Here is a 12,113-nt window from a genome sequence, read left to right on the forward strand (position 1 = left end):
TTAGTAGCCCTTCCTTGAAACTTTTGTTCAGTATGTAGAGAAAGCAGCAAAAGGAATCAAACGTTCAGTGTGTGCACATCATCTCATTTGTCACAGGCTTGCTCTAAGCCATCACTGCAGCATGAAAAACTCTGATAAAACAAAGTTATTCTGACCTGGTCCAATGCAGAAAACCTTTTCGAAGTCAGCACAAATACACATCTGCTTGTACAGTTGTGGGGACTGAGCCAGGTAGGCACTGCTTTTGAAGTAGGATACAGTAAACACATTGGCTCCTCCTTCACTGGGAGCTGAAAAAGCAAGTGTTCACAACAATTAAAATATAAACTTACAAAATCTGAGGTTGATCTATTCAAGTACCTTTGGGTTCGTATGTAAAGTTTAGGATGAGATATTTCAAAACCAATTAGGAGAATATACATAGAGCAACCATTAATTTCAATGGGAATTGTATGTCTAAATCCTTTACTCAGTTTAGGGGTGTAACACGCTGGGCATAAAAAGTTATCCTGAAAAAGCAAGAGCATGCGCACTTGCGTGCAAAGTCATAAGGAGCCAAGAACTCCTGCATTCTAATCCCACAACTGAAACCGACTCCCTTCTGTGCCCTCAGGTGAGTCACTTTACTGTTCTGTTTCTCTGTCTATAATATGAGAAAAATACTTTCCTACCTAGCTAACAAAGGATGTTGTGAGGAATTGTTAGCTAATGTTCTTAAAGAGTTTTGAAGATGAGAGAGTACTATGTAAATACTGAAAGATTATTATCTCTTCCATGAAGATGAGCTTTTCTCTTTTACCAATACCCTCTCTCCTCAAACTCATGCACAAAAATTGTTATGCCATTTGAGTTACAACACAACTTTCCCCCACAAAGATCTCAGATTTTCAGCAGCTATTTTTGCACATTCTCAGTAGAAATGTCTTAATTTAAGTAAATACGGTAACATAATTATTCTTGAGCATGGAGCAACAACTTTTGAAATCTCAAAGACTGAAAACAGCTAAGATATGAAAATTAGCATAGACTGTACCTACTTTACTTAACGATTTTGCATAAACATAACCTCACTGAAACAAATAAGATGTTTGCACTATTGGTATGCAACACAGTAAGAATGGCACACTTCCTGGTGGGTCATATGCAGAGAGACCCTGTGAGCCATTTGTACTACAGCATCATTTCATAGTTTTATAACACAGAGACATCTAACATGAAGGTGGTGAACTGCTGCATTCAGTGAGATTTTGTGTAGTAAGACAATTGCTTACGTATATTAGGTTATAAAAAGGCTGCTGTTACAGTCTCAGCTGACAACTGGTTTCATAAAATGAGAATTACAAAATCCACTTCTAAGAAAGATGTCTGGGTAAGGCACATCCAAGAAAGAATACCACCACTAATACTTTGCCCTGATACAGCACCTTCCATCAGAGAACTGCCATATACCTTAGCAACATCACTGATGCCTCACATACCTGACAGGCACATACCATCTCCCAATTTACAGATGGGAGAAGTGAGGCACTGAGCCGTTAACTGACTTGCTCAGAGTCACACAGCAAATCAGTGGCAGAGCCAGGAACAGAATCTACATTTCCCAGCTCCTAGTCATGTGCATTAGCCATTAGGCCATGCTTCTATGCAAAGCTATGTTAGCAGCTTCAAATAACCTTATTTTGCTCTCTATAGATCTGACAACTTGCAATATTTTCTACCATGGAATGATCTTATGTTCAGTATCAAGGGAGAGAAGACTCTTCTGTGGGGAAGCTGCATTTAAGTTAGAAAACTACATACAAGTCTCCTCTTGTTTATGTAACCAGGTGCATCTGATTTTAGATTGGTGGTACCCAACATTCAAGAGTGTTCAGGTTCAAGAGCAATCTTTGTTTAACTTAACAGAATTTTTACATGCCCATGAGAGACTGCAAGTCAGCTAAGAATAATCCTTTCTTGTCAGGAGTACTAACACTAAAAGGTGCAAGCACTGGGCCAACTACTAACATCTAGGGATAGGAGAACAACAGAACACACTGTTTTTCCTTTCTAGAAGATGCTATTCTAAACTTAAAAGATAGTAATTTATTGCTTGTTAAAAAGAAAAAAAAATCATCATTTTTCAGCCCCCCAAATAACAATCCAGTATCGCTGTGCTAAGTAAATGCCATCCCTCAGATTTGTAGTTGGTAATTAAACCACACAGTACCTGAGATGATTTTGGGAGTCTGAATTTCCACAAACCCCTTGTGAATGAGAGTTTCTCGAAAGAGCTGACAGATACCAGACTGAAGGTGGAAGACAGCTTGACTAGTACAGGTCTATAAGAAAGGAAATAAAATAATTAATCCTGAATTAGTTTTACTTGCTGAACTTTATTACTTTTGTCATGACCATGGAATGTTTAAGCTATTCTCTCAGGAGTGCTTATCCCATATTCCCAATGGCCTGAAAAGAGAGAAATCTGAACTGAGAATTACTGATTACCCGAAAACAGTAATAGCAAAGGTAACAAGTGAAACCCTTTTACTTCACTTTACAATGCATACAGTTACAAGAAGGCACTAATGTGAATTTTACGCCCTCTTAAAGAACCACTAAGTTGTGAGATACATCATGCTTCTCCAAGACTAGATTTACAGTACGATAACACTGTAAAAGCTAAATCTACTAGGAAGCTTTCATTGCATTGAACCAAAACAGATGCAGAAATATATAATGGATTAGTTTTAAATGAATACAAGATAAAAACAATGACCTTGGTACAACACATAAGGGAGAAAAAACTGTTTAGTCCTGTTAAAGGACCACTGAAATACAGGGCCTTTGGAGGTGATATAAGATGTACATATAGACATAACCCCCCCCAAACGAGACATAAAAGCATTTAAATTTTCCCACAAAAACTGGTCAAGTAAACTGCCTTTTGTTCAGTCTTTCCCATGTTTGCTGCAAAATGTAAATCACCTTTTAAAGTGAAAACCTTAAAAAAAACGGTTATAAGAATATTGCTTTTCATGTGTGCAACAGTTAACGCACTTGTACATCTAAGTGCACTAAATATTCCTGTAACGCTTTCTGGAGCTCTGGTGTAAAAAAAGTAAGTCAATGCTGAAAAATACTTCAATACGTCAACACTGAACCCACATCTGATTTCATGCATATACAGCATGAAACCTGACAGTTAGTGATCTACAGCTGTATATAAATATATCAGATCTTTCAGTTGCTTGCAGGAGTTAACTTTTTTTCAAAAAAATATGATCTGCGTCATAGCACTGTTTACTTCTTCTTTCTGCAGTGTATCTGACTTTTCAGTTAGGTGAGGAGAGACTTGTGGTTTTTCACATGACATGCCACCAAACCACATATACCCATAAACCAATCAAAACAAATCACAATCATCCAAGTTTAGACAGACAGCATACTGAATGCTTGGAAACAAACCTAGGCTCAGCTCCATCGGAAGATGAAAATTTCACTCAACTCAAAAAGCAAAATAGAAAGCTATAAAATATAGTGCCTTGTAATAAAATGCCAATAAACTCTAAATTATCAGTCTGATTACATGTTTTGGTGATGAGTGAGACTCTCTTCATAGTTGCTGGAGTTTTCACAGACTAATGTCTTAACCACAACTGTACTCCCAATACTTTCAGAATGTGGAAACTAAGGTTTTGAACAACGGTTAAGAAATGAGTCCTCTCTACCTTTTTTCAACCCCTGCCCTGCTCAGTTTCCAAAATATATTCACTCCAAGAGGCAGGCACAGATGCCAAGACAACGAATTGACCTCAAGTCTTGTGGGCTTAGGCATTGCAGTATAGAGTGCTATATCCAGAACATGGGAATGATCCAGAGGGATATTTTTCTGTTTTGCAATTTAATACTGAAAAGTTGGAAGATATTGTCCACCAGATGATGACCATCCAAGCCATCAAATTTGGGACCTAAATTGTCAGTGCCTTATATCTGATTACGAAGGAGATATGTGCTATTATATGGCACTAATTGATATGCCACTATCAAAATGCTCACAAAGGCAAGTTCCTAGAGTATTCCTTTTAGGTGGCAGAGTAATAATGCCTCTTCCATATGTTTGATGGACTACCATTAATTCTATGAGAGAGAGAATTCCTGGGCTACAAAATCATGAAAAAGAAAAAGAAATGGGATTTTGCTATACCTCTTCCTTCCCAATCTGAAAGCAATTATTTGTTCTGCAGCCTAAAACTGTACACAGTAATACGGCCAGCTGAGATCTAACCATTCTCTTTTATAAGTAGTTTCCCCAAGAATTCCTCTTCTATTTCTTTAGCAAGACCAAAGAGCAAAGACCATGGCTTCTTAATCCCACATACAGTACTAAGTTCTCTTTAAAAAAAAAAAAAAAAAAGTGAGTATTTGTGAAAGTTGTCAGATTGACAGGCCTAGAGATCGATGCTTTTATTTAGTTACATAATGGGTACAGCACAAGCAGTGACAATGCAACCCTCTCCAAAGTGCCTCAATGCTGACCTGATAGGACCACCTCCAAAGGTGATATGGTAGTTGATTTTCAATGCTCATTCAATCATTGGCTTCTCTGTGGAGACTGCCAAGAAGGGTACCTATTTAAAGTCCATTGTGATGTGGAAAACCTATTCAGCGGGAATTAGACAGGCCACCAACTCATTTCACACAGGCTGCTAAAGAGCCATCACTACCAATGTAAAACAAATTCAAACTGCTGACCTAGAAGTGAAAAGCTCTGTATCCTATTACCAGTTTCCTGAGCCAGCCAGTCCTGAACTGAAGATGTGACAAATTATTCCCTGTCAATATGAAGCAACACCTCGCTCATTTAAACATTTTCACTACATTAAAATAAGCCTTAGGACAACACAGATCTAAACTGAACTGGCTAAAGAAAGGAATTCAAACTGTCACCCTATCCTTAACTATCTCAGCTGATGTATCTAGTATTGTGGGGTTTTACAGTGGTATGCAATGCTGTTACCCATGTGCTACAATACCTAAGTACAAAAGACCAAATTAAACAGTTACAAGCTCTGACTGTGAATAATTTTTACTATTGCCTTTAAAAAAGTTACACCACCATTATTATTATTCCTACAACACAAAACCTTCCACTGATATATTGGCAAATTACATTGTCCGTGTCCATTCCATTGTCTGTGAAGATTCCTTCATAGAATTAAACGGGAAATTGAAACAAACACATGCTACTTATATGTTATACCCATTGCAGTATTAATGTTCCAAGTAGGTCTTCTGATTTGGTTTCATATGCCAGCTCATCTGGTCTCTGTCACAAACAATGGAAGAAATCCTGCTAACAATTTGAATCTTATGCTTTCTTGGTCATAATCTCTTCCCATTTTCAGCTATCAACTACTATTTTTTGGCCATTTTAATAATACAAAGTAGAATTAAAAATAAGCTACATTTTAAAGATATAATTAAGCTTGTAAATATATAGTGAGCACATTTCAGTCAAAAGGGGTTGTCTACAATAGAGTGACTGTAGCCATACAAAATACCTAGACAGAGAAAGAAGTGGTTCCAATGGAATTGAGGGCGCTTAGCACCTTGCAGGACTGAGTTATAAGAGAGTAGCAATTTGAGCTCAGACGGGCAGAGCCAGGAACTATGAGTACAGCTAAGATTTTGTCATGGATATTTTTAGTAAAAGTCACGGACAGGCGCAGACAATAAAGAAAAATTCACAGAAGCCTGTGCCCTGTCTCTGACTTTTACAAAAACTAGCCATGATAAAATGGGAAGGGGCTAGGCAGCTGTGGGGTGGCTAAAAGCTCCAGGGCCCCCACCACCCATGGGGGCTCAGAGCTCCAGGGTCCCTCTGACCCCCATGATGGCAGGGAGCTGCAGGGTCCCCCTGCCACATCCCCAGGGGTAGGGAGCTGCGGGGATCCCAACAATTGCTGAAGAGGTGTTTATGCTCAACCAAACTATTTTTTTTTAAATGGTGTGCAAAAGGAGTAAGCATTCTTTATATTTATTCTGCAATGAATGAAAAGTCAGTGCCTATTGCAGGCTCAGAACTATTAGTTTAAAGCATTTGTCACTAACATGTGAAAGAATATTTTCATCCAGGTAAAAACAGTTTCTTTGTATTACTAGTGAAGTAGTCAGAACAACCAGGTTTCAGAGTAGCAGCCGTGTTAGTCTGTATCCGCAAAAAGAACAGGAATACTTGTGGCATCTTAGAGACTAAAAAATTTATTTGAGCATAAGCTTTCATGAGCTACTGCATGCATCCGATGAAGTGAGCTGTAGCTCACGAAAGCTTATGCTCAAATAAACTGGTTAGTCTCTAAGGTGCCAGAAGTACTCCTGTTCTTTTTTCAGAACTACCACTTACTTAAAAGTAGTACTCCATACATTTAAAATCGGCAACAACACACCGGAAATGGCCTTTGCTGGATATATGTATTAGGAATTTTGACAAATCCAAACTATTCATAACTTTAAAAAAAGACTAAATTTTTACATCTTGCTTTTTACAACCTATACCCATTTAAATATACAGAGAAGCAGAAAACAATTCATAAAAGGAATTCTGAAGCATTTACTGCTGCTTTCTGCCTACTATAACTGACTGACTTCCAACTATTACAAGAATCACTAAACAGCAAAATTAAAAAGGGAGAAATAATGCAATTTCTCATTCTCAACATCTAGATTAAAGTTTGCAATTTAAAGTTCTTGCCCGGTGATAAAACATGCTTTTAAAAATGCATCTGGTCTCAATCTCCAAAAAAGGTTTGAAATAAACTGTGTTATATTCAAATGTCAGTGTTATTTTATAGTAGCAATAATAAAATGTGAGTTTGAACTTTGTTTTCAAAATGCTAGAGACCGTATTACACTTTCCCTCCCAAATAATCTCCAGTAGGATAAAAGAAAATACACATCTGCTTCCTCATTCCTGCTTAAGAGTCACTTTCATGAAAACTTACAGCTATTTTCTGCAGTAAGGAAACTGAATGCATCATATACTGAAGTCAGGCTTGAAGCCATTGAATATTTTGAAAGAACCATATTTAGATAGTGCACACTCTGGACTGTCAAATAATTTGTTCTAATGTTTATATCTTACTACAGATTCCAAGCTTAATGGCTGTACACTGCTCTGAAAAAAACCCCCAAAAACACTAAAGTGTAATTGGTTCTGTGGATCAGACTTAATGCAGTTCTGCACAGGCACATTATATGTGTGTGATCAGACCTAACTGCAGAAGCAGAGCTGATAAATGCTCTGTGTGATCTGAGCCAAATCTTTTGTTCAAGCAAGACTCCTGTTGAAGTTAATGGGAGTTTTGCCAGAGTAAGGACTCTAGGATTTAGTCCATCATTAAACTATGGTGAACTTGATTTGATATTCCATTCCCCAGACAGACACTCCAGGAAGCAAAACTCTGAATCTGTTTTTCATCTGTTTATACTCCTCTTTTTATTTAACCATTCTTGACATACGGCTGTGAAATACTGGGGTACAATTCAGACTAGTGGGGGGCTCTGTTATCCCTGCCCTGAAACTGTGGCTGCCTAATGCCTTGCTTAAGTAGCTCCTACCTGGGCTGCTCACAAACAGCCTTCCAGCATTCAAATCATGCCCTGAGTGTCTGTATGTAACTGGAGCCTGCCAGCTATACCCTGGCTCTCACCAGCCTTGATTACACTGCAAGGTGACCCAAAAACTCCCCACTCCTGGATCTTCCCCCAGAAATGCATGTCCTGTACTGCCCAGCCCACTCTGGGACCGTACAAATATATTAGTTCATTATTCTTTGACGGAATAATATGTCGTCATCTTATCTTAAATAGTTACCCAGACAGTTCAACTTAAATACACTGGATTAGATAAAACAGTACAAGTTTATTAACTATGAAGAGATAGATTTTGAGTATAAGTAATGAGGCATAAAATTTGGAAATGGTTATAAGAAATAAAACGCTTACTAGTATCTACTTAAACTATCTTAATTGCAAAGCAAACTTCCTCACCACACGCTCCAGCAGATTACTGACCAAGCTTTCAGGTCAGGACCCCGCACTCCCACTCTGAGTCCAACAGCTATTTTCCTTTGTCTTCTTTGGTACGATGCTAGAGAGAGGAAAGGTGTCTGCCCCTTCTTTTTATAACTGTCTCCACAGTATGCATCCAATGAAGTGAGCTGTAGCTCACGAAAGCTTTGCTCAAATAAATTGATTAGTCTCTAAGGTGCCACAAGTACTCCTTTTCTTTTTGCGAATACAGACTAACACGGCTGTTACTCTGAAACCTATTATTACAATAGTGTGTAGTTTCTGAACACAGGGGCATATTCTGTCACAATGCGCCTTTTGTTTTAGCAGTTTTGGCCATAATACTTATGAAAACAAAAGGCGTGTATGTCTCTGAATAGCATATTTAAGTGCAAGCCTACAGAAGAGATACAGGGATGAAAAGGAAGGAAGAGTCCCTTACCAGCCTATTCTTCTGACTCCAATTCAGGAGTAGCGAACCAAATGTTGATTCGATATTTTGAATCCTATAATGGTAATATACAATTGATACCTTTTGTATCAGTCCAACCTGGGATATATTGTTTTTCAATTCATCTCCCACTAGCCTTTCAAGTGAATTTTATTTATCGTGCTCAGAGCAGCTCATGGCTGTCTACGAAAGTGGATATTTTAGAAAGCAATGCCAGAATTTGAAGCTTTTAAATTATTTTCTTCCCTGATACACACCACAATTTTAAAATGATGAAAGTGGCAAAGCTGACATTTACAGAAAGCCAAGGATCATAATTTAAAAATAATACCTAAGTTCACTGTTATCAAGGTCTTTTGCTACCTGTCCTGTTGCAGAGTCCATTTTGCCACACAGCACTTCCTGTTAATTTGTAAGAGACAGTGCTTCATAGGATAGAATCATAGAATCATAGAATATCAGGGTTGGAAGGGACCCCAGAAGGTCATCTAGTCCAACCCCCTGCTCAAAGCAGGACCAATTCCCAGTTAAATTATCCCAGCCAGGGCTTTCTCAAGCCTGGCCTTAAAAACCTCTAAGGAAGGAGATTCTACCACCTCCCTAGGTAACGCATTCCAGTGTTTCACCACCCTCTTAGTGAAAAAGTTTTTCCTAATATCCAATCTAAACCTCCCCCACTGCAACTTGAGACCATTACTCCTCGTTCTGTCATCTGCTACCATTGAGAACAGTCTAGAGCCATCCTCTTTGGAACCCCCTTTCAGGTAGTTGAAAGCAGCTATCAAATCCCCCCTCATTCTTCTCTTCTGCAGGCTAAACAATCCCAGCTCCCTCAGCCTCTCCTCATAACTCATGTGTTCCAGTCCCCTAATCATTTTTGTTGCCCTTCGCTGGACTCTCTCCAATTTATCCACATCCTTCTTGAAGTGTGGGGCCCAAAACTGGACACAGTACTCCAGATGAGGCCTCACCAATGTCGAATAGAGGGGAACGATCACGTCCCTCGATCTGCTCGCTATGCCCCTACTTATACATCCCAAAATGCCATTGGCCTTCTTGGCAACAAGGGCACACTGCTGACTCATATCCAGCTTCTCATCCACTGTCACCCCTAGGTCCTTTTCCGCAGAACTGCTACCTAGCCATTCGGTCCCTAGTCTGTAGCTGTGCATTGGGTTCTTCCGTCCTAAGTGCAGGACCCTGCACTTATCCTTATTGAACCTCATCAGATTCCTTTTGGCCCAATCTTCCAATTGGTCTAGGTCCTTCTGTATCCTATCCCTCCCCTCCAGCGTATCTACCACTCCTCCCAGTTTAGTATCATCCGCAAATTTGCTGAGAGTGCAATCCACACCATCCTCCAGATCATTTATGAAGATATTGAATAAAACCGGCCCCAGGACCGACCCTGGGGGCACTCCACTTGATACCGGCTGCCAACTAGACATGGAGCCATTGATCACTACCCGTTGAGCCCGACAATCTAGCCAGCTTTCTACCCACCTTATAGTGCATTCATCCAGCCCATACTTCCTTAACTTGCTGACAAGAATACTATGGGAGACCGTGTCAAAAGCTTTGCTAAAGTCAAGAAACAATACATCCACTGCTTTCCCTTCATCCACAGAACCAGTAATCTCATCATAAAAGGCGATTAGATTAGTCAGGCATGACCTTCCCTTGGTGAATCCATGCTGGCTGTTCCTAATCACTTTCCTCTCATGCAAGTGCTTCAGGATTGATTCTTTGAGGACCTGCTCCATGATTTTTCCAGGGACTGAGGTGAGGCTGACTGGCCTGTAGTTCCCAGGATCTTCCTTCTTCCCTTTTTTAAAGATTGGCACTACATTAGCCTTTTTCCAGTCATCCGGGACTTCCCCGGTTCGCCACGAGTTTTCAAAGATAATGGCCAGTGGCTCTGCAATCACAGCTGCCAATTCCTTCAGCACTCTCGGATGCAACTCGTCCGGCCCCATGGACTTGTGCACGTCCAGCTTTTCTAAATCGTCCCTAACCGCCTCTATCTCCACAGAGGGCTGGCCATCTCTTCCGTATTTTGTGATGCCCAGCGCAGCAGTCTGGGAGCTGACCTTGTTAGTGAAAACAGAGGCAAAAAAAGCATTGAGTACATTAGCTTTTTCCACATCCTCTGTCACTAGGTTGCCTCCCTCATTCAGTAAGGGGCCCACACATTCCTTGGCTTTCTTCTTGTTGCCAACATACCTGAAGAAACCCTTCTTGTTACTCTTGACATCTCTGGCTAGCTGCAGCTCCAGGTGCAATTTGGCCCTCCTGATAACATTCCTACATGCCCGAGCAATATTTTTATACTCTTCCCTGGTCATATGTCCAACCTTCCACTTCTTGTAAGCTTCTTTTTTATGTTTAAGATCCGCTAGGATTTCACCATTAAGCCAAGCTGGTCGCCTGCCATATTTACTATTCTTTCGACTCATCGGGATGGTTTGTCCCTGTAACCTCAACAGGGATTCCTTGAAATACAGCCAGCTCTCCTGGACTCCTTTCCCCTTCAAGTTAGTCCCCCAGGGGATCCTGGCCATCCGTTCCCTGAGGGAGTCGAAGTCTGCTTTCCTGAAGTCCAGGGTCCGTATCCTGCTGCTTACCTTTCTTCCCTGCGTCAGGATCCTGAACTCAACCAACTCATGGTCACTGCCTCCCAGATTCCCATCCACTTTTGCTTCCCCCACTAATTCTACCCGGTTTGTGAGCAGCAGGTCAAGAAAAGCGCCCCCCCAGTTGGCTCCTCTAGCACTTGCGCCAGGAAATTGTCCCCTACTCTTTCCAAAAACTTCCTGGATTGTCTATGCACCGCTGTATTGCTCTCCCAGCAGATATCAGGAAAATTAAAGTCACCCATGAGAATCAGGGCATGCGATCTAGTAGCTTCCGTGAGCTGCCGGAAGAAAGCCTCATCCACCTCATCCCCCTGGTCCGGTGGTCTATAGCAGACTCCCACCACTACATCACTCTTAGGATAATGTGCATGCTGAGTGCAGAATGTCAGACAGACCTCCAGAGATAGCACAAAGGAACTCAACTTTTTTTTTTTATTGTGCCGTCTAATCTTTCAAACTTCTTTTTCTGAACTAGACAAATGGTTTAAGTGTGAAACTGCTACATAGGGCTTTTGTTTTTTAAATAGAAAGACCCTGACCTCGCTGTTAACCTAAACTTCCTTTTTGCTGAACATATAGAAGAGATATCATCAGCATCAGATTCATTGAGTTTTCTCTTATTAGCTGTGACCCATGAATGAAGGGAAGCCAAGGTAGGAGCAGAGGCAGTGGTTATAAAGAGTCCTGGGTCTGAAGATATCCCCCTAGCTATAGATTTTTCTCATAGTCACTAGATCATATCGGAGATTAAGACCTAGCAGAATCCTACTTAGATTATATGGTCGCTTAATCCTCCAAAGTAATTTTCTCCACACTCATATCTTTGTTCCCTAAGTAGCCTGGGCTGAACTTCTATTTATTTTGCTTATGTATCAGGGGTTTCATCCTCATCTACTCTTTAAAAGAATCTTAAAAACCAAATGTTCATCCCTAGACTTCCATAAATTTAGAACAAACTAACATACATTTGAAAT

General features: G+C 40.2%; 1 protein-coding gene across 1 annotated transcript in view; it reads right to left on the reverse strand.

The window, feature by feature from the left end:
- DARS1 (aspartyl-tRNA synthetase 1) overlaps positions 1-12,113 on the reverse strand; it is a 75,356-nt gene that overhangs the window by 9,527 nt on the left and 53,716 nt on the right. Inside the window, exons 8-9 of the mRNA XM_073305361.2 lie at positions 2,210-2,321; positions 156-290 (exon numbers count right to left, since the gene is read on the reverse strand). Of these exons, the coding sequence (XP_073161462.1) occupies positions 156-290; positions 2,210-2,321 (247 nt within the window). The remainder of the gene's footprint in view (positions 1-155; positions 291-2,209; positions 2,322-12,113) is intronic.

Source organism: Lepidochelys kempii, chromosome 11, assembly GCF_965140285.1.
Source record: "Lepidochelys kempii isolate rLepKem1 chromosome 11, rLepKem1.hap1, whole genome shotgun sequence".
In the NCBI taxonomy this organism is placed as follows: domain Eukaryota; kingdom Metazoa; phylum Chordata; order Testudines; family Cheloniidae; genus Lepidochelys; species Lepidochelys kempii.